This window comes from Ceratotherium simum, chromosome 25 (genome assembly GCF_057802395.1).
Source record: "Ceratotherium simum simum isolate JZ-2026a chromosome 25, ASM5780239v1, whole genome shotgun sequence".
NCBI classification, from domain to species: domain Eukaryota; kingdom Metazoa; phylum Chordata; class Mammalia; order Perissodactyla; family Rhinocerotidae; genus Ceratotherium; species Ceratotherium simum.
In genome coordinates, this window is record NC_141924.1 from 12,715,118 (window position 1) to 12,737,683 (window position 22,566).

General features: G+C 58.3%; 1 protein-coding gene across 1 annotated transcript; it reads left to right on the top strand.

The window, feature by feature from the left end:
- Positions 1–928: 928 nt before the first annotated feature.
- IL2RB (interleukin 2 receptor subunit beta) lies at positions 929–18,564 on the top strand. Its single transcript, XM_004418588.3, has 10 exons — positions 929–1,059; positions 4,071–4,191; positions 4,633–4,747; positions 5,562–5,640; positions 7,909–8,014; positions 9,449–9,597; positions 10,736–10,910; positions 11,494–11,614; positions 13,057–13,141; positions 16,021–18,564. The coding sequence occupies exons 2-10, from the start codon at positions 4,104–4,106 to the stop codon at positions 16,753–16,755; spliced, it is 1,653 nt and encodes a 550-aa protein (XP_004418645.1). The 5' UTR covers positions 929–1,059; positions 4,071–4,103; the 3' UTR covers positions 16,756–18,564.
- The last annotated feature ends 4,002 nt before the right edge of the window (positions 18,565–22,566 follow it).

Sequence of the window (22,566 nt, forward strand, 5' to 3'; positions counted from 1 at the left end):
CAGGAGGGAGTGGGGCCTTATTCTCTTTGCAGGGTCCTCGATTCCGCTTTCTCACTTCTGCACACACAGGAGGTTCTGCAGAGCCGCCCTCCCACGCCCCCCCTGCTCGCTCTATTCCCTTTTTCGAAAGAGACAGCAGCTTACAAGAAACCCCCCTGAACCAGGGCTGCTAGAATCAGGAGAAAGGGAGACAGTGGAGCTGCTGCTTCTAGATGCTGGAGGGCACCTCCCAGGGTCCCTGGACCTGTGACTCTGCACGTAAATGGACCTGCACCTTTCTAGAGGGGTCTGAACATTTCATCATGAGAAAAAGAGCCCTGAGCTGATCCCCCACACACACAAAGGGGGAAGAAAGGATTAGGAATCATGACTTGAGAGGAAGAGGAAGGTTCTGGAATGTTCAATAAGTAGCCATCAAATTGTTCACAAAGCCCTGAAAAAATGACTGAATGTTAAACTGAGTGAGGGGCTTCCTGGAAGGCTGGGTGAAAAGGGAGGTCTCAGCGAGATGGGTGGGATGAGTGAGAAGCGCTGGGGGACACCTGGGGGTCATGTTTGTGAGGCTGGGGCGTTAGTGGGTGTGTGACCGGATGAGGGTGTCAGGGGCTGGAGGGGGCCTGTGTGAGATGGGGTGGGCATGGTGGAAGAGGGAAAAGAAGGGGTTGAGCCCCCCTGGGCTCCTGTGTGCAGCAAGGCATCTATTTGAGAGTACGCGGGCGCATGTATGTGTGCACGCACCACCACAACACCTACAGAGCCACCTCCCCCCCGCCCCCCCTGCCAAAGTGGAGGAGGCAGATCTTTATCTGGTCCCTAGGTGCTTTAGGAGTTTCAGGCTTTCTCACCAGCCAGACCTCCCCCGCCTCCCCACCCCAGGCCTTGCCCCCTCCATCCTCTGCACAGGAAGTGGGCCGGCCCTGGGGTTTAGCCTGTGCCGGCCCCATCAGCCGTCTGCTACCTGGGCCCGCCAGAGCCGGGGCAGGGCCCTGGGGAGATGGCTGCGGTCCCAGCAGCGGAGAGAACCGGAGAGAGCACGCCACGGCCCCATGTCTCAGCCAGGTGACGCCCCTCACCCTGCCCCCGCTAGGTCCCGGGTCCCAGGGGTTCCCTCCAGGCCCCTGCCACCAGCCGGGGGACTGGAAGTGAAGGTCACGGGACAACTTTCAGCTCTGACTCAGATCTCCCAGAGTTTCTGCCTGAACTTCCATCTACCAGCCCTCCCCCCGCCTTCTCTTAGACCCCCGGGGATGAAGCAGGCCCTGCTCTCATGGCTTCTGGTCCCCAGTCCCAGGCTACCCCTCCCTCCCAGCCCACCCCAGGGGAGGCTGGGGCTGCTCTGGGATGAGGTGTTTCCCCGGCCCTGTGCTGAGCCCCCCAACCTAGAGAGGTGGGAGGGCTGGGAGGGGGGACGGCAAGCTAAGCCTCAGATGCGCTGGGTGCCAGGAGAGGGCGCTGGGACGTGGGAGAGGTGTCTGTGGAATGGATGCCCCACTGGGGAGGCACCCTGTGTCAAGTGCTCCTAGGAGGCTTCTGGGGTGAGGAAGGAGACCTGGCCATGAAGTGGGGTGTGCTGGGAGGGCTCTGGGAGCCCCGGGTTCGAGTCTGGATTTGTCCCCTACTTGGCTGTCTGACTAGGCAGGTCACTACTGGAGGGGATGGGACTCTATCTCCAGGGCTGCCTGGAGGGCACACTCTCTCTGTTTGGACCACTGTGGGAATGGGGACGGGGCCGTGCGCAAGGGTCCCCTTCCTTCCCCCACAGCCGGGATCCCACGCCCAGCTGGGGCGATGCACCCGGGGTTAAACAGCAGGAGGAAGTCCTGTGTATGTATGGAGGGGTGGCCGGAGAGGACAAGGGGAGGGGGCCCGTCAAGTTCAGAGGTCAGGCGGGATGCGTCTCTGGCTACTGAGCTCCCGCCTTGCATCCTCCCCAGCCCCCATGTACCCCCGCGTCCCGCGATGTCAGCCCCATTGGGGGCCTCCGACTGGGTTTAAGCCCCAGCTCTGCCCCGCTCTAGCCTGGGCAGGAGGCTGACATGTGCCTCAGTATCCTCATCTGAGGAAAGGAGTCATACTGGGACCTATTCGCAGGGGCGCGGCGAGGGTTGAATGAGGTGGTATCTGAGAAGTGCTAATGACAGTGCCGGGCACAGGGGGAGAGCCGATATTAGTCACCATCAGTATTACCATCAACGTCGTCGTCACCAGCATTAGCATCACCAGCGTTATCATCTTCTTCTTCTAACTTGAAGTCAGATGACCTGGACTTGAGTCCAGCCCCCTGGGCAGCTCTGAGATTCGGTCTGGCATCTGTCAAATGGGGATGGTGATACCCCCCACCCAGGGCTGTCTTGGGGACCCGATGAGTCAGTGAGTATGAGCAGATTTACAGTCGTGAAGGGCAGGGTGTGTGGGTGTGTGTGAGAACCCAGGACGGAGGGCGCTTGGGACTCAGGGTCCTGCTTGCCCTCCCTGAGGCTGGGCCTCTTCCTTCCTCTGTGACCTTAACCTCCCGGAGACTCAGTTTCCTCCTCTGCAGGAGGGTGCCCGACCCCTCCGGCACCCTCTCCGCTCTCGGCCCTGTGCACTTTGCCCCCTTGGTGCCCACTGCTGTGCCCTCTCAGCTAGGGGTGCTGGGGCTCATTCTAGACAATGCTTCTTCTCCTGCCCGCTCACCTCTGCACTGCTGTGGTTTGGCCCCGACCTTCCTGCGATCTTGTAGGCCTTTGCCCCCACCCTCCTCCTCCCACCCTAAGGCTCCGTGCCAGGTCCGGTTCTGGGTACGGGGTCACCCTGCTGGTTGGGGCCTGGCCCCAGACAACACCCTCCAGGGGATGGACAGGGCTATGCCCCAGCGCCGTGATTGAGTGAGTAAGGGGCACAGGGGGCTTGCTGGGAGCCCCTTTGCTGGGCTCTGCACACTTTGGGGTCCCAACCTTGTGCCCTGTGCTATCGGGGGGTCCAAAGAAAGAGGGAACCAGCCCCGCCCCGGGGAGCTCACGTCCTGTGGGAACAGTGGGCTGGTCAAGGAGAAATCCACAGGCACCTCTCCGGGCTCCTTCCCACGCCTCGGCCAGACGCCCGCCAGTCGGCCTGTGCTCATGCTGGGCCCTGAGTCCCCAGGGCAGGGAGGCTGTCAGCGTCGGCCTTACCTCTGGGGCCAGTGCCTGGGACAGGGTCTGGGCAGGGCGGACGATGCGAGAGAACAGGCCTTGGGCTGCAGCCTGGGGATGGAATCCCAGCTCTGCCTCTTCTGCGCGTGTGACCTTGGGTGGGTTAATGACCTGGAGCCTGAGTGTCCTCATCTGAGTAAGGGGATAATACAAGCACCCCACACCCCCACCCTCCGAGCTGTGGGGCAGATGAGACGAGCCAGTGCAGGTGAAGCACTTGGCACGGCGTGCGTGCTCGTACACACCATGAGTACTGTTACGGGGCCATCAGTACATGTTCATTGATCGTGTGAACTGGCGTGGTGGGAAGGAAGATGCGGTCAGAGAAACTACAGTAGGGGGGGCCCCTGCCTGGGCTCCGGGCAGTCTGCCCTGGCTCAGATTCCACATCTGCCTCTTGTCAGCTGTGTGACCTTGGGTAATTTGCTTCACCCCTCTGTACCACAGTTTCCTCATCTGAAAACGGGGATGATAAGAGTATATCCAGAAGATGCTCATAGTGCTGCATTTAAAGAGTTTAAAACAGAGCCTGGCATATGGAAACCTGCTGTGGTTAAGGGGGCAGCAGGGCAGAGGGGAGGTGGGCCCTAATCCCGGCTCTGTGCTGGCCTCCCTATGTGGACTTAAGCATATCTTCCCTCTTTCTGGGCCTCAATTTCCCCAACTTTTGAACAAGGAGTTGAGCTCGCTCAGAGAGCCCTTTCAGCTCTAACGACGTGTGGATCTGTGAATCTCTGAAGAAAGGGAGTGAGCATGTGTGGGGCAGAGGGACGACAGGTGCAAAGTCCCTGAGGCTGGACTCCGTTGGCATGGTGGACAGCAGACTGGCATACCCCAAGAGGAGAGGGACAGGGGTGGGTGTTCACCTGTGCTCTTTCTCCCTCTGCCTTCCTCCAGGGCTTCCTTCCCCAGCTCCCACCCCTGGATGTGATGGCGGCTCCTGCTCTGTCCTGGTGTCTGTCCCTCGTCATCCTCCTCCTGCCCCTGGCCATCCCTCGGGTGTCCACAGCGGTGAACGGTGAGGACCCTGGCATCTGGACAGCGGTGCTTCCCTCGGGGAGGAGGCCAACGCCCTTCTAGAACCCCCTTCCAGACCCTTGCTTCTTGGCAGAAGGCCCATCGGCAGGGGCAGGAGGCAGGGGAGGTGGGAGACGGGGGCAGTGAGACCAGAGATCAGGCTTCCCCCTTGGCCCTCCATACTCCCCCACTGCACCCATGTGAGTCTCCAAGCCACTGGAGGACACTGGCTTCTGTCCCTGCCCTGCCTCGGCCAGCCTGTGGGACCTCATGGGCTCTGGGGCTCAGTTTTGTCCTCTCTGAAATGGGTCCGCTCACCCTTCTCTGCCCACCGTGGCTGCCTACCTGGTAGGCGTGGGGTGCTGGGGGCAGGGGTGGTGGGCGGGCTCCGGAGGGCGTGGGCACCCCGCACCCAGCCACTCACGCCTCGTCTTGCCCGCAGACGCCTCCAAGCTCTCGTGCTTCTACAACTCGAAAGCCAACATCTCCTGCGTCTGGAGCCGGGATGATGGCCTGCAGGCCACGTCCTGCAGCATCCACGCCAAGTCGGATAAACGGTGAGTGTGGGGTCAGCGTGCAGAACCGCAGAATCTCGGGACGGGGGAATCTTATAACTGACTTTTAGACTCTCGGAATCCTGAGTCTCAGACTCCAAGAACTCTGCGGTTTGAGAATCTTGGACCAGCAGGACCCACGGACTCTTGGTAGCACACAAGTCTGGCACAATTTGGGAGTCAGATACTTGAACTCCAGGAACCAGGGTGGGAGTGGGGCGGGGGGTCCAGGCTGCAGTGGGGAGCTGGAGACAAGCTGAACAAGGTGGTTTGGGGACACTGGGCTGCATGCCTGCCATGCAGAGGCTGGACTTGACTTCAGAGGCAGGAGGGGAAGAGGGGGGCTCCCCAAGCATTTTGAGGAACCTGGGATTTTGAGAGACCCCTAGAGCAGCTGTGGGGACAGGGGGGTGGGGCATGGGTGGGGAGCCTGGGGGCTGGGAGGGAGTCAATGAAGGGGTCGCCTTGATCCAAGCATCCTGGTGGCAGCAGCAATTGTGGCTTTGGGGTTTGTCCCTGGTCCCGGGTGGGTGGTGATTCCACGGGGCTCTGGAGGCCCCATCGGGCCCCACCGAAAGACTCTGGAGGGCTTTCAGTGGAGAGAGCTGCAGGTCCTGAACTGGTTTGTTTCTAGAAGATTACTCTGGCTGCGTGGGGCCAGGCTGGGGCAGGGAGGCAGGAAAAGGGGCGGGGAGGTGGGGCGCGTGGGGGAAGTGGTGTCCCCGCGCCGACCGGCCTCGCTGCATGGGGGACCATCCTGTGGGCCAGCTCTGGGGGTCTCTCTTTTTCTTCTAAGAAGGTTCTCTTACCTTGAAAGGACATGGAGCAAATCCTGTGAGCTGCTCCCAGTGAGGCCGGCAACCTGGGCTTGTAACCTGATCCTCGGACCCCCAGATGTGAGTAGCCAAAGCTGAAGGGAGAGGCCGGGAGACCGTGGGTGTAGAGGGGTGTCCTCCCCGGGGAGGAGCTGGGCCCAGCAAGCCCAATGGCTGGGGCTATGGCAGAGTGGCTGCCTGGGGCCCGGGAGGCAGAAGGAAGGAGGGCAGTGTCCAGAGGCCGGAACTCAGCCTGACCGGGGGACGAGGGATCTGTGGTGTGTGAGGCTCGGCCTTTCGGGCTCTGCTCCCTCTGCCTCCCCCATGCCTTGTGGGTCCTGTGACACTTCTGTCCTCCTCCTCAAGTGGGGAGGGCACCCGGTAATAATAATACCCCCATCTGACTCTTCCTTAGGTCTTGGCAAGTGCAGCGTGGTGTGGATTCTGGGGCTGGACAGTCTCCACCCACTGGGTGACGTTGGGCAACATCTGAGTCCCAGTTTCCCCCTCTGTACAACGGGAATAATAACGGCCCAACCTTGTAGGGTTGTCCTGAGGGTGAAAACACTTGGAACACCGCCCAGAACACAGCACACACTTGACACTCTTGTCAGGGGATCCTTGTGACTCTGCAGGTGGGCACTGCACTGCCCCCTTCTCACCAATGTGCAAACTGAGGCTCAGAGAGGAGTGGGCCCTGCCCACGGTCACACAGCCAGGGAGCGGGAGAGCTGGGATTGAATCCGGGTCTGTCAGACCCCCAGCCCGGCCTTCCACCGTTGCGCGAGGCTGCCTCCCGGAGGGCATGTGGCTGTGTCCACCATGTCACTGTCCATCACACTGTCCTTGGCAGCAGCGGGCACCAGGGATGCCCAGGCCACATTTTCAAGCATCATCAGGTTACATACGTTCTCAAGGGGCAGGAGAGTGTAGAGATGGGCCGTACAGTGTAGCTGGTTACGTAGCGGCCTCCGAAACCAGACTGCATGTCTGTCCCGGAGAGCTCTGATCCTGGCCCCACCATTTCCTCGCTGTGTGACTTTAGGCAAGTCCCTAAGCCTCTCTGTGCTTCAGTCTCCTCAGCTGTAGGATGAGAATAGTAAGAGTGCCTGTCTCATAGGGTGTGGAGAGAGTTAAATGAGATAATATACATAAAGTGCCTGGAAGAGTGCCTGGCACAGAGTAAGTGCTCAACAGAATGTATTATTGGCATCTTTGCAACCACAACAATCACAGTAACAATAATAATGACAATACTATCATATCCGGGAAAATCTGGCCCCGAGCAGCTGGAAGAAGGCCGGGGCACGGTCCTTGGGGTAGAGAAGGAGGAATGGTCCTAGCTCCAGGAGCTCTGCTGAGCGGGTTCAAGCTTTGCTCACTGTGGGCCCTGTGGCAGGTCAGAGGGACTGCGCCCGGGGTCCTGGACCCCAAAACCCCACCCGGGCCAGAGCACAGATCCTAACAGGGCCTGCACCAGACCTTCTTCCTGCAGGGCTGCAGGGCTGCCCTCTGCAGGGGGCGGAGGAGGCCACAAGCTGCGCCCTCGCACGCAGCCCTCGGTCAGGCAGGCCGGGCCAGGGCTGTGGTCTCTGTGGGGCTGTGGATGCAGAGGCCTGGGTTTGAGTCCGGCCTCCCCTGCAGGCCAGATGCGTGACTTTGGGCAAGTCCCTTGACCAACCTGAGCCTCAGGTTTCTCGCCTGCAGGATGGGGATAGACTGCTGTGAGAACCAGCCAGAGAGAGGGCTAAGGCACCTGAGCTGTGCCTACCCCAGGAGAGGCTCAACACCCGGCCATCTCCTTCCAGAAAAGTCAGGGCGTGGAGAGGGGGAGAGATGGGGAGGGGAAGTTTTCATACTCAAAGCCATTACACAGGTACCATCCAGACCTGCGCCTTCTTGGGGGCTCATTCTGCTTGCACACCTCTGGTGGCGGGGAACTCCCTCCCTCCCAAGGCAGCTCACTTCACTGTAGATCGGGGTGGACAAACTACTAGGGCCCAAGGGCCAAACCCAGCTTGCTGTCTGCGTTTGTAAATCAAGCTTCATTGGCACACAGCCATGCCCATTCTCTTCCACGCTGTCTACGGCTGCTGTCACAGACAACGGCAGAGTCGAGTAGTTGTGGCAGAGACGATATGACCTGCAAAGCCAAAACATTTACCATCTGACCCTTTACAGAAAACGTTTGCCGACCCCACCTTGGGGGAGGCGTGTGGAGGGGCTCCACGTTTGCTGCCCGCTGGATCTCCCCTCCTTACCACCCCCCGACCCCGTCCTCACCCCGACGGCCTCCCTGTCCCTGCCCCAGCTGCTGGCAGCGACACCCCTGCCCTCCTTCCCCTGCAGTCTCAGAAGCTGACCTCGGCTGACACCGTCAACATGAGCGTGCTGTGCCTCGAGGGGGAGAAGTGGAGGATGGCGCTGACCCAGGACTTCAAGCCCTTCGAGAACCGTGAGTGCGCACTCAGGGCGGGCACCTCCCTCCCTGCCTTCCGCCCGGGTCCCTCCTTGCCCCAGTCTCTCTCCACACGCACATCTGACCCCTCAATGCCCGCTGCCCCGGGATGAAGTCTGGCTCCTCACTCTGGCATTCAAGACCACTCAGGGTCTGGCCCTGGCTCCCCTCTCCAGCATCCTCTGTGGCCCATGTTCCTGCCACAACCAAGGCCGGCTCTCCAAACTCGACTTGCCCATCCATGCCTCTGAGCCTTGCACATGCTGGTCCCACTGCCTGGAAGGCTCTTCCCACCCAGAAAATTCCCACTTGCCCTTCAAGGCTCAGTGAAGAGTCACCTCCTCCAGGAGGCCTTCTCAGACTCTCCCAGACTTTTGCACCTCCTTTCAGGGTGTTTATTTCCTGGGTCCTCGCTGCCTGATTATGGGACTATTGCCCTCACTGGGCTGCGAGCTCCCTGAGGGCAGAGCCTCTGTCATCCCTCTGTCTCCATTCCGAGTACTCAGCACCAGGCCTGATCCAGGCAGTGCTCTGGGAAGGTTTGTTGAATGACTGAGTGTCCGGCCCAACCCCCAACCCTTTCCCCCTTCCTCCCAGACCTTCTGGGCCATCTCTAGGGAAGAGCTGGGGCCGAGGGCCAGATCCAGGCAGGGTTCTAAATGCAGCCCTGCCTTAACCAAGTGTGATCGGACTGACAGATCACTTAACATGTCTGAGCCTCAGTTTGCTCATCTGTAAAATGGGGGTAATCAGTTACCTGATTGCTGCACAGGGTTGCTGGAAGGAGTCTGTGAGGCAAGATGCAGAAACTGCTTTGCACGTGCTCAATAGACATTCACTTATTATCATTTGTGTAGTTCTCCAGAGCCTCAGAATTAGAAAAACTTAGATCAATGTAACTTCAGAATCATAAAATCTTATAATCATGTAAGATTAAGGGGATTAAATTAAATTAAATGAATGAGATGATCCATGTAAAACTCTTAGATCGATTCTGAGGGCAAAGAAAGGCTGCTTGACTCATTCATTCCCCAGATATTCAATCAAGTGCCCATGACATGCCAGGTAACGAGCCAGGTACCAGGGACACGTCAGAGAACCAAGTCCCTGCCTCCAGCCAGCGCCCAGTCTGGTGGGGGGACAGAAAATGAATAAAGAACCAAAAATAGATATTGAATATGTCAGGTGCTGATAGGTGCTGGGAAGGAAAAGAAAACAGGTGAGGGGGATACAGAGTGGTGGCGGTTGGGGAAGGCTTCTCGGAATAGTGATATTTGAGCGGCTACCTGTGGGTCTCTGGGGGAAGGGCACGCCCGGATGGAGGAACAGCAGGTGCAAAGATGGAGGGGGAGCACGTCTCGGCTTTCTCATCTCGGCATCAGGATCCAGCGTCCCCCAAGCTCGCTCTCCTGTCCTCTCTCCCGCCTCCAGTTCGCCTGATGGCCCCCGACTCCTTCCACATCATCCACCTAGGGACCCACAGATGCAACGTGACCTGGAGCGTGTCCCAGTCTTCCCACTACATTGAAAAATACCTGCAGTTTGAGGCCCGGACAAGGTCCCCGGGCCACAGCTGGGAGGTGAGTACACGGCCCTCACTTGCCCTGGTCACCCTGTCCGTCCTTCCTCTCAGCAAGGCCACCTCAGCCGCTTATCTGTACTGCCTGCTCCTGCCTCCCCCTCGCTCCACGTGCCCCCTGACAACCCCGGGCTTCCAGCAGGTGGCAGATGCCAGGCTGGCACCAGGGCAAGATTTCCATAGCCAAGAGGCAGGCAACTGCCCTCTCTGTGAGATTTCAGAGGCCCTGGAGGCCACGTTTACACTCTTCAAATCCAGCATGGTGAAGGTCCACAGGGGTCTGTCACTTATTCATTCACTTCCCCGGTCCTTTATTCGCTCACTCAGTCACCCAACAAACATTTACTCAGTACCCACTATGTGCTGCTCACCGGGGACCCAGTGGAGGATGATACTGACAGACTTCCTGCTGTCAGGAAACTCACACAGCAGGCGTGGGGCAGACAGTCGGCAAACACAGAAACAGGAGATGACGGGATATTAAGTGCTACCGGGAAAATTAAGCAGGATGACGCATTTGAGAGGGACTGGGACAGGCTGCTTCAGACGCAGGTGACCAGAGAAGGTTGCTCTGAGATCTGAGGGTCAAGAAGGAGCTGGCCCTGCAAGGATCTGGGGACGGTTTTCCAAGAGTCAGTGCAAAGGCAGGACACCGTTTGTGTGGCTGGGGAACTGGGAAAAAGGAACAAGAGCGATCCAGATGGGGGAGAGGTCCGTGGAAAAATGCCCCTTTTTTGGCGTGTGGAGGACAGACCGTAGCAGAGTGCGGCGGGGGCAGGGAGACACGCTCCAGGCCTGAGAGGCGGGAGCTCAGACCTGGAGGGGAGAGGAGCGGAGGGGCTGGGTCCAGGATAGGATCCTGCGGTGACACCAGGTCCTAGAGGTGGAGCCAGCTGGTTGGCAGACAGCTTTGGATGTGGGGGACGAGAGAGAGGGAGGGTTCAGCATGAACCTGGGGTTTGTGTCCCCAGCAACTAGGTAGTCAGGGAGCCTTTCGTAGGGTGGGGGCAGAGGAGCGGGCTTGGCTGGAGGGGAGAAAGGAAGGCGCCGCTTGGCTCAGCCTCCCCGCCAGCCCTGCCATGGGAGGTGAGGTGGGCAGTGGGGGCCCCTCTGCCCTGACTGCCCTGTCTCCGCCCCAGGAGGCCACCCTACTGACCCTCAAGCAGAACCAGCAGTGGATCTGCCTGGAGACGCTCGCTCCAGACACCTCGTATGAGCTTCAGGTGCGGGTCAGGCCCCAGCTGGACAACCCCAAGGCTTGGCGCCTCTGGAGCCCCTGGAGCCAGCCCCTGGCCTTCAGGACGAGGCCCGCAGGTACTGGTGGGCAGCGGGGGTGGGGACGGAGCTCGGCAGGAGGGGGTGGCTGGGGCGTGGCTCTGGGGGTACCTGGTGGGGGAGGCCCAGGGATGGGGGTGCAGTGCTCAGCCCATTCACAGTCACCTGCCATCATTAGCTCACTTGATGTGACCTGCAGGGTGGGCATAACTGTGCCCATTTTACAGATGGAAACAGGGCTCAGTGAGGGATGGGACTTGCTTATGGCCTTGTGAGTTAGTGGGGAGGCCAAAAAGGCTCTTTACACTTCCTCCACCCTGAAACCTCAAACTCCTGGTTTCTGCCAGAGTTGGGGGCAGGCTGCTTTCACCTCTCGGCCTCAGTTTCCTCATCTGTAAAGTGGGTACTATGATACTGAGGCAGGGCTGCGATGACGAAGGCATGTGGTGCCCCATGTCGGCCTGGCCCACAGCGGGTCTGCTGAGCAAGCGGGGACCCTGTGAAGGGTCAGAGGTCAGCCCGTCCCTAGCACCAGGCCGGGGGTGGGCGGATGCGGGAGCGACGGGGTGAGTGGGGCCCTTCTCTAACCCCTCTCCCTGCTTCTCCTCCCGCCCCTGCGCAGCCCCGGGGAAGGAGAACTTGCCTGTTATTCGGTGGGGCCACATCTCTGTGGGCCTCAGTGGCGGCTTTGGCTTCATCATCTTGGTCTACCTGCTGGTCAACTGCCGGTACATCGGGCAGTGGTAAGAGCGCGCCCACCCCGCCCCTCATGCTCCCGTCTGACACACACACCCCTCGGTGGGCCAGGTTCCGGGCTGAGCCCCCACTCTGACACGCCTGTGCTCCTCTGCCCTACAAGAGTCCTCCCTGCCTAACACCCGGCCTTTCCCTGTGGCCCACCCCCAAAGATGGAACCCCACGGAACCAGCCTGAGGGGAGACAGGAGGAAGAGCCCCATGGGGGCCCCGCCCAGAACATTACTCTCAGGACTTGAGCGTGTGTGCACACGTGCGTGCGTGGTGTACACAGGCCAGCCGTCTGTGTGTGTTGGGCCTCGTGGTTCTCTCCAGGTCTGGGCATTCATTCGTTTACCCCTTTCTTTCCTGAGTCCCAGCGCAGGGCCAAGTGTGGCGCCCAGTGCTGGGAACACCAGGGCAAGCCTGAGTCCCATCTCCATGGAGCTCATGGTCCAGAGGGGGAAGGCAGATACTTGTTCGATACTTATTATCTATAATAACTTAATGAGATACTTATTATATAACGACACCCTGTGATTGGGATGGTGAAGGGAGCTACCAGAGATACGGGAAGAGGCCAACAGGGAGTGGAATCCTACCCGAGGGGAGGCCAGGGGAAGCCTTCCTGAGAAAGCGATGATTCTGTTGAAATCTGAAGGAGGAGCTCACCAGGGGGGTGGGGGGGATGGGGAGCACATCCCAGGCAGAGAAAACAGCCTGTGCAAAGGCCCTGGGTGGTAAGGAGGGAGGAGCATTCCAGGAACTGAAAGTGCAGGGCGGCAGGTGGCCAGAGACCAGAACAGGGCAGGGGAGAGGGCAGACCTGAGCCTGGACATGTGGGCAGCAGCCAGGCTTTCTGGGGCCCTGAGGCTGTGGCATACATCTTGAGGTGGATGCATACAGATACTGGGGCTCTCAACTTGGCAAGCAGAGCATGGGCTGGAATTCAGTCCCCACTCACCACCCATCCCTAAACCAGGTGCTCTTGGGCAGTGCACAACCTGAACCACCATCCATGGCAGCCCTGACTAGGAGGCCCACAGTCTGGCCTCTCTCCTACCTCCCTCCTCCTGGTTCACTCTGCTCCAGCCATCTTTATCTGTGACACCTCTAGCTTGTGTGGTCCCCCACCCCCATATCCTTCTCTTGCACAGCACCTGCTCTTTGTCTCTGCAGAATGAATAGTAACGTTGCACACTTGGTTCAGGGCTGACTCCTCATTAGAATGCCAGCTCCTTGAGAGAAGAGACCTTCTCTGTTGGCCATTCCTGTGTCCCCAGCGCCCAGCATAGGACCTTCCTTAGTGGGCATTCTGTCGATACTGACTGAATAAATGAACTTATGTGGGGTGGCTGTGTGCCTTGCCCTCAAAGCTGTGGGCCTAACACAGGACACCGTGGCCCCTTCCCTTCTTACCCTCCTGCCCTCCCTCCCTCCCCTCTGTCCAGGCTGAAGAAGGTTCTGAAGTGTCACATCCCAGACCCCTCCGAGTTCTTTTCCCAGCTGAGCTCCGAGCATGGAGGAGATTTCCAGGTAGGAGTCTGGAGATGGAGGACAGTGGTGGGCAGGGACGTGGGCTGGCCGGGGGGTGGGCAGTGGTGCGCATGGGTGGAGAGGCGGTGCAGAAGTAGCAGTTTTTGCACTGCGAGAGAGGAAACAAAATGTGAAGTGAGCGGGCTCCGGGGTCCCAGCCCTGGTGCCAGCGTTCTCAGGCCGAGTGGCACCTCCTGTCTGAGCCAGACTGTCTGGCTTCTAATCCCGGCTTCACTACTTTCTGGCTGTGTGACCTTGGGCAAGTCATAGAACCTCTCTCTGCTCAGTTTCCTCACCTGTAAAACAGAGAGGGAAACAGTGTTATTATGAGTAAGTGCTCGAGGGGCCGTCGCTAGAATTACTGTCACCAGGCTGTGGACAGAGCAGGATTGCAGGCACAAGTTCTCCCCACCCCACCGCCTACACGGACCTGCTCTGCAAAAAATCTCTGGGAGGCTCCAGAACTTATCACAGATGCTAACGAGTCCTCTAGGCACTTCTAGTCACAAAACACAGATTCATTTAAAAGTGCAGGCTCCTATTGTAGTAACAGCCCGAACTCCATTTAAAGCGCAGTCGTCTCCCTTCCCCCCGCCCACACCCACTTCAGGAAGGAAGCTTCAAGGGGGGAGGGGCATGTGGTGGGCTGCTGCTACCACCCCACCCCCACTCCAGGCTCCCTAGACTAGGGGGGTTGAGGAGGGGGTGGAGGGAAGGCAGGAGGAGTGCTGAGGGGCTAGAAAGCCATCCTGGACCAGAACCATCATGAGCTGGCTTTGGAGTCTCTATTAAGGCTTTTCACAGCCCCTTCTGGAATTCTCTGGAAAACTCCCCAGACTAGGCATATGTTACCTACAGTACTCGTATGTGGGGGAATGTATCTCCTTAAAATTCCTCCTTCAGCTGTAAAGGTAGTGAGCTCCCCTTCAACAGAGGTATTCAAGGAAGCCTTGGCTGACTATATGTCAGAAGGGATTCCTACGTTGGAACTGGTTGGAGGCTGGACTAGATACATCCTCAGACCTCTCCCAGCTTGAAGTCCATCTGATTCTATGGGCCTAGGACATTTTGAGGTGGGAGTGGGGTCCTGCCCGGAGAGCTGAAAACCACTGCATCCTCCCATGAGGTCATCCCCGGGTCTAGATGCCTGCCCCAGGCCTAGTGTGTGGAAGGGGTATCCCGAGGAGGCCCTGGGGACGCGTGATGTGGCTGAGGGTTGGAGCTGGCCGAGAGGGATCCCACGTCTCCTCTGCATCTGGGTGAAGCCTGCTCCTCTCTCTCTCCACCCCGGGACCCCGGCCCCAAGGCCACAAGGCCCCCCGCCCTGTCCAGGGGACCTGGGAGTGTGCGTGTGAGTGTGAGAGCGTGTGTGAACGGGGCCGTTTCTCCTTGACCCCCTCACACCCCACTTCAGGGCACTGTGGACGGAGGCCCAGCCCAGGAAGTGGCTGACCACACACACCTCTGAGGGGGCCCAGCGGGGCCCTAGCAGAGCAGTGCTGGCCACAGGCTGGCCTCTCCTTCTTCTGGCCGCACGCTCGGTGCTGCTGCCTGGCCCTGCCCTCCACGGCCCCTTCCAGCGTCGGAACCCCGACCCGCGCCCTTTCCCTCTCTTCCCAGCCTGCTCCCTTCTCTGCCAGCCTCGCTTGGCCCTTTTCTCCTGCAACACAAACTCCTGCTTTGGGGGAGGGGTAGCTTTTCTTGAGTGATGTGTGCGTGTGTGTGCGTGTGCGTGCGTGCGTGTAACAGCCGGCTCAGCCCCGGGAACTCACTCTGGGGAGGGAAAAGCAGGACACTTACCTGCTGCCCATTAATTCCTCTGAAATACATGGATTGGAGCACAGGCGGAGCCCGTGAGGCCTGGTCCCTGTGCTCAGGGGACCCGAGTCCATTGCCGAGGGCTCCCAGGACAGAGGGCTGTTGGGGTCCTCAAAGGCACCCACCCGAGGCCCCCATCACAGCATCCCAAGGGGTCTACGGTCCCCCACACTCTGCTTTATAGTCTGCATTTTACCCGGTGCCAGGTGGTTTCACCTTCATTGTCTAGCTTGACATCTCCCTGCCGGCCCACAGTGAGGATGTCAGGAGACAGGCAGCTGAGTTGTGGGAGTCGAGGCTCAGAGAGGTGCAGTGACCTGCCCGGGGCTGCACAGCTAGTGAGTGCCAGGGCCAGAGCTGGAGCCCTGTCTCTCGCTCCTTGCCAGGCCTCTCTGGACTCCAGCAGCTGAGAAGTGCTCTGCTGGGCGCTTTCCTCTCTGTGGAGGGAGGGGTGGGCGGTGGGGGCCGCAGGGCACTGGGAGGGAGAGGCAAATGGGGGACCACCAGCTCCCCACCCGAGACGTTTCCACGGCAGTGTGAGTGGAGCCTGGGTCCCAGCTCTGCTGCCAGCTGGCCATGTGATCAGGGTCAGGGCACAGTCCCTCTCTGGGCATCTGGAAAGTGAGCACGATGTACGCTCAGGGACCTCTCGGCTTTGGCACTGGTGGGCTGATTCACACACTCGTGCTAGCCCCCCAGACACTCTGAGGAGTCTCCCCATTGCTGTGTCCCCGTTACCTAGAGCAGCGCCAGGCTCACAGTAGGTGCTCAGTAAAGTCACTGAATCAACGCATCCCCTGGGTACCTTCAGTGAGCCAGGAAGGCCTGTGCTGGGCTGTGAGGCAAGCACACCCCCTGGGCTGACCCAGAGGGTTCCCCAAGCCGGGGGGGGCGGATGGGTGTGGGGGTACAGTCAGGGAGGGCTTCCCGGAGGAGGCAGCCCTGAGTGGATTGCTGCAGGAGGAGGAGGAGTTAGGGGTTGCTGCGGAGAGTCTGGAGGAGGGGGCGAGAGGGCGGGGGAGAGGCGTCCCGTTCACCCTCCCCCGCTCTTTCTCCGGCAGAAGTGGCTCTCCTCGCCCTTCCCCTCGTCCTCCTTCAGCTCCAGCGGCCCGGCGCCGGAGATCTCCCGGCTGGAGGTGCTGGACAGGGATGCCAAGGCCACACAGCTGCTCCTGCTGCAGCAGGAGCAGGCGCCCTCGCCTGCGGCCGAGACCAGCGGCCACTCGCTGGCCAGCTGCTTCACCAACCAGGGCTACTTCTTCTTCCACCTCCCGGACGCCCTGGAGATCGAGGCCTGCCAGGTCTACTTCACTTACGACCCCTGCGCAGAGGAGCTCGACGAGGGGGGGCCCCTCCCAGCCCTGCCGCCTCTGCCGGGCGAGGACGATGCCTACTGCACCTTCCCCCCCGGGGAGGACCTGCTGCTCTTCTCGCCCAGTCTCCTGGGTGGCCCAAGCCCCCCGAACACTGCCTTAGGGCGCAGCAGGGCCAGTGAAGAGAGGCCGCCCCCCGCCCTGCAGGAGGGAGCCCCTGCAGACTGGGCCCCGCAGCCCCCGGCACCTCTGAAGGCAGAGGACCCCGACCTGGTGGATTTCCAGTCACCCCCCGAGCAGCCGCTGGGAGAGGCAGGAGAGGAGGTCCCTGCCCCCAGCCCTGGGGAGGGGGCCAGCTTCCCCTGGGCCAGCCCTCCCGGGCAAGGCCAGGTCAGGGCCCCCGCCTCCCGCCTGACCCTGAACGTGGATGCCTACCTGTCCCTCCAAGAGCTCCAGAATCAGGACCCAGCTCACTCGGTGTAGACAGACGGCCAGGGGTGGGAGGCAGGTGGCTGCCCACCGCTGCGCCAGGTCAAGTTGAGGACTCTGTGTCCTTGGGGCTTGTCCAGCTGCCCCCTGGACACTTCCGCCCAGACCAGCCCTGCACACTCAGCCTGTGTGTGCACTCAGTGTGCACTCACCCTTCACTCCCAAACCTCAGTTGCTGCTCTCCGGGCCCACTGCCCAAGCCAGGAACCGTGGGGGAGGGGCGCACTGACTCCCCCACTCCCTGGTAACTTCCTCTCCAGCCCTGCGGCCACTCTCCAGGGAGAGTTCTCGGGGCTCTCCAGGGGTCATCGCCTCAGGCCTCTTCACTGGGCTTCCCGCCCGTGTCTCACCTCCTCCCACCCACCCTCCACAGGGCAGCCAGAGCACTCTTTCCAAAACACAAATATGGCTATGCCGCCCATTGTTCTAAACCCTGCCATGGCTCCCCACTGCCCTCAGCCCCACATCTTGGCCTGGCCCTTGTCCCTCCAGCATCATGTTGGGACATTCCCTTCTGGAACCCTCCCAACCATGCCATGAGCCACTCAGATCTCCCTCATGCCCCCACACCGTTGCACATGCCGTTCCCTGTGCCTGGGGGGCCCTCTCCTCCCTCCCTTAGGTGACAAGCTCCCTTATCCTTCAAGTGTCAGTTTTGCTTCCCCTTGGAGGGGAACACTGCCTCCCTTAAGGCGCTCAGACTTCAAGATTCCATGCTGGAGGGACAAGCTCTCAGGGTCACAGAGAGGCCAGAAAAAGCGGCCTTGTCACTTCCCTCTTGGGCTCTCTTGTGACCTCGGAATACTTGGCCACCACATCCCTAACACTGTGGCCCAAGTACGGACACAAATCCCCCAGCAGAGTGGACACTGGCTGGATCTTTCCACAACGGCTGCACAGATGCATAAGGCACACTGCAGGAAAGCAACCCCCGCCTGGTGGCTGGTCCTGATGCTGTCACAAGGAGCCCACCCTGGACCCCTCGTGCTCTGCCCTCCACTGGGCTCCCAAGGGCTGGCACACCCCCTCCAGAAGAGCAGCTCCGTTCACTGAGCATTCACAGTGCACCTGGCACCCCATCCTATTCCCTGGATGAGTTAATGAACTATCTGGCACCACCTTGCCTGGGCTCCCTGCACCCAGCTGCCTTCATGCAGGGGGCACCACCCACCTCACAGGAGCACCTCTGGTGCCTTGATCCTTCTGAGGTCAAGACTCAGAGAGGCGGAGCCCCACACCCACTATGTTCCTACATGTCCGCTCCAGAACGAGGCTCATCCCCTCACACACAGCTGGCCCCTTCCTTCTCAGTGCCCCCCACCACCCCTCCACTTCTCTTCCTTGTGTCCCTGGCACTGATCACACCTGTGATATCTGTCACAACCTTCCTCCTTGAGTCAGAGTCTCAAGGAGGAAGGGACCTCATCCCAGCGACTCTGGTGAGAGCACAGTGCCCGCATTTATAGGCCCTGCTCACAGCTGATTGGGCGCCCAAACAAGCCCACCCATAGGCTGACCAGCAGCCTATGAGGTGGCTGAGAGCAGAAACTCCGTCCAATCAGGGAGGCCGGGTCTGAGCTGGCCAATCAGATTTCTCTCGGCATTTGAACTCAGGAAGGGAGGGACATCCCTGGGAGCAGGAGCACGTGGAGAAGTCGCCCTGAAAGGCTAGAAGGGAGTCCAGCCACGTTAGCAGAGGGTGGCGGCTTCCAGATACAGAGACTCCTGCTCCCCAGGGGGCTACTGGCTGGTCGCTCAGGATTCCTGTTTCCCTTATGTCCGAAATAAACTCCTCTTTCCTGAGGTTGTCTGAGTCTTGGATCCTTACCATGGAATAGCCTTATTTCCTGGAGGTCTCAATTCCCATCTCCTGCCATAGGATGCCATATATTCTGGGCCACAAGGCTCCTCAGTCCTGGCCTGAGCCTCAGACCCGAGCTCCGTGCCCAGACCTTTGCTGTGTGTCCTGGAGCAAACTACGAAACCACCCTGCAAGTCAGTTTCCACTTTGAAGAGTTCCTGGGAGGGTTACATGTCTCAAGCCTTGGTTGTTTGTTATATATTTGTTATATATATTTTTAATTATCTGTGTGTACCATCTTTGCTATTGTTTACTTAATATTTTTCTTTAAATCAGCTCACTTTTTTGTTTAAATAAATACTTTTATTTAAAGAAAAATCTTTATATTGTTTCTGTAAATGGAAAAACTGATATTTACTATAAATAAAAGGTAACTGTAAAAAGTAAATACAATAAAAGAATATGTTTCAATTCCTTGCCTGCTGGAAATCTGCTCTCTCTCTCAGCTTAAAGGGGAGATTGATTAGTAAGTTTTGGGAAGCTGTTGAAGACACGCCAGCCCTAAATGGAGACTTCCTCCTTGAAAGAAAGCAAAAGGATTGTAAAGGGAATATTCTTTTCACTAATAGGAATCAGATTTATCTTATTCTGTGTCCAGGCACCATCTGACATGGTCTCATGGGAAAATATTGCACTTGATTTTATATACTCCCTCTCTCTCTCTCTCTATCTTTCTCTCTCTCTCTCTCTCTCTCTCTATTTTTTTTTTTTCAGTGTCCTTGACCCTAAAAAGTTGGACCAGATCGTGCATGGCAGTGTCTGGCATTCATAATGCTGCACTCATGGCAGACATTGCTAATCGATCACCCCCATGCATGGCAGACATTGCTAATTGATCATGGCCTTCCTTCCTCTGGAGCTTGGGTGCAGCTTTACATTCTGTAGGCAGGTCCCAACTGACCATAGCTGGCACCTGATGACATCTCTGGACTGGATAATCCCTCAGGTTCCTTCCACACAGGAGCTTTTATTTTTGTGACTCCGATTTTCCCGACAGGGAAAACTGAGGCTGAGATGCCGGAGGCTGGAAAGCTGAGGGGGGCCTTTAAGCAGGCATGCCCAGGGAACCCAGCTGTCCCCACCGTGTCTGATGAGAGACCTGAGCTGGCAGTGAGAGGAATAAGGGGCCAGCTTACATCAGGTGGAGATGGACTGATGGGCCAGAAGCCAGATGGTGACATGTCCAGTGTGGCTTAGAGTGTGGTCTTGGGAGATGGCAAGGAGTGAGCAGCTGGCAGTGGGGAAGGAGTGAAGGAGAGGCAGGCCTGCCTGGGTCAGATTGCAGGGGAGAGGAGCAGCGCCAGCTGGGAACTAGGCAGCCTAGCACCCAGGAGAACCATCAGGTGCAGAGCGGGAAGCAGGAGGCAACGGGGGCAGATTGGGAGATAAGAGAAAAGGGAGGGGGTGGGAGGGCCTTCTGGCCTCTCAGGTCTCCAATTTCTTCAGCGGTATTCCTTCCTTCCCCTCCCTAATCCCTGGGTATCTCTGTCCCCCAACCTCCCAGCTCCCACTCCAAGCAACTTCCAGTGCTCACAGTTGCTGAGCAAATTATGGTGGAAACAGTCCACGATTAGGATGAATAACCTACCACTGTCCTCCTAATGGTGGACATCCTGGATAACTTCAGAAATGATCAGGAAGCACATTAAAAACAGATAAGAAAACTAATATTTATGTTCTAGACCCTGGGCCAGGCACTTCCCAAGCATCATCTCTCAGCATCTGAAAAGGACCCTTTGAGGCAGGGGCTATGTTCCCCATTTTGCAGATTTGGAAACTGAGACTCAGGGAGGTTAAGAAACGCAGCTGATGGTTGGGAGAGCCAGGATTCAAACTCAGGTACATTTGGCACCAGAGCTTTTGGCCCTTTGCATATACACAGCTGCATAGGAGACAATTAGATTAATGGAAAAAGCAAAAGCAAAATTCCATTCTAAGCTTCCTGGTAACCAATTAAACAAAATAAAAAAGCAGACCGCATTCCACGATTGTGATTGTGGGAGGAACTATCCCCACTCTTGTGTCCTGGCAGCGTCACCTCTTGCTTGGATACCTGCTCAGCCTCCTCCTTGGTCCACCTGTGCCCCACCACCTACCTCTCTCGTCCTTCCACCTCTGAGCCTGCCAGAGTGGTCTTGCTCAGGGTCACAGCTGGCCATGCCTTGCCCCTGCCTAAGCCCCCAGTGACACTCTATTGTTTTCAGGACAATGGCTGAACTCCTTAACGTGATAGTCAATGACTTGTGGGACCTCAGGCAGGTCCCAGCGGCTCTCATGCTTCAGTCGCCTCATCTGCGAATGCGGTAGTCGGATTGGGTGATTTCTAAGTGCTCTCCTGGCCCTGATATTCTGTGGCTTCAGGTGCCCCATGGAATGTGGCTTGTGGCTGGGACTACATGTATTTATTTCACTTCAAGAGTAGGAGGCTGGGGTTGGGGGTGGGATGAGGAAGGGGGCCACAATTGACGCATTTACTTTGGCACCTGTTGGTCCCTGGGTTTGAGGTAGTCCTGGCACCCAAACAATCCACTCTCAGACTCCTACGCATCCCTCAGGACTCCACTCAAGCATCCCCACTTCTGAGAGGCCCTCTGATTCATTCCGAGCAGGGTAGATTACTTCCTCCTACTGTCCCCCTCCTGAGCCACCTCTTTTATAACCATCCTTTGTGCTATGGGCCAGACCGTGTGCTAGATTCTGGGGATACAGGGGTGATAACAGTGCTGGAAGAAAACCAGCCAGAGCCCCATTAGCACAGCCTTTATTCGAAAATACAGGGCACGAGAAGACCCTGGAGGAGTCTCCTTCCTCGGGAAGGGAGAGCGGAATGTTTACAGGGCTTTAGTAAGAGGCTCAAGCCAGAGTTCAGCGAGTTTAAAAATGTTGGTCAAAGATGATTCTCAGAAGAGAGAGGAATTGTTCCTGCGGATTAGTGACCACTCTTTGGCAATTTTGATTTTATCAACAGGCAGTGGGGGAGGGACAGCCTTGGGGACAAGGACCTGTGAGGGCCACAGTGGAAGGTTCTCAGTCCTTCAGGGTCTCTTCAAGAGCTGTATTTACTGAGCACTCAGCATGCATCAGCTTCTGTTCTAAATCCATTGTCTTGTTAATTCGCTTGATCTTTACAGCAATGCCATGAGGGAGGAGGGAGGTACTACTCTTACCCCATTTTACAGATGAGAAGACTAAGGTACAGTGTGGTTAATGACTTGCCCAAAGACCACACAGCTAGAACAGGGTGGAGCTAGGATTTGAACCCAGGTGGTCTTTGGCACTCACAAGGGCAAGCTTTTTACAGCTTTTAGAGCACGTGCCTCCTGTGTCTCATATAGTCTCTCAGTGACCCAGCAAGACAAGAATGACTGAGATTCTGAGTCCTGAGCCACAGATGAGGACAGGAGGCTCCGAGAGGCTGGCGCCGTGTCCCAGAATGTGAATTTAGGAGGGCGGTGGTGGGTGGGGGTGACAGGGCTGGAACCCTGGGCTCTCACCCCTATATCCTATTGTCTCAGGGCCTCTGTCATTGAGAATGGGGTGAGGAGGGTGGTTGGGTTGTTGATTACACTTGAGCTCGCACCGGCAGCCCGGGCCCGGCCCCTGTGACAGCCCCGGGACATCCCCTTGCTGGCTTGCTCTGAGACATTTTCCACCACCACAGGTATGACACACTCGATGCTCCCATCACAGCGCCGCCGGGGAGGGGGGGCGCAGGGTTGGGGGAATGCAAGGCAGGAAGTGCTGAGTGGGGAGAGAGATGCAAGTGGGGGGAGAGGTACCCAGTCTACGATTCCAGGAAGCCAGGACGCAGAGGGCGGGAGGAGACTGCGGGAGACGCATCATCTTCCATTCCTCTGTGCACCTGGCCTTGTGCCATGCGCCGGCCACAGAGAGGAGGCTGGCTACTGCCCCGTCTGCAGAGTCCCCAGCCCTGCGGGGGAGAG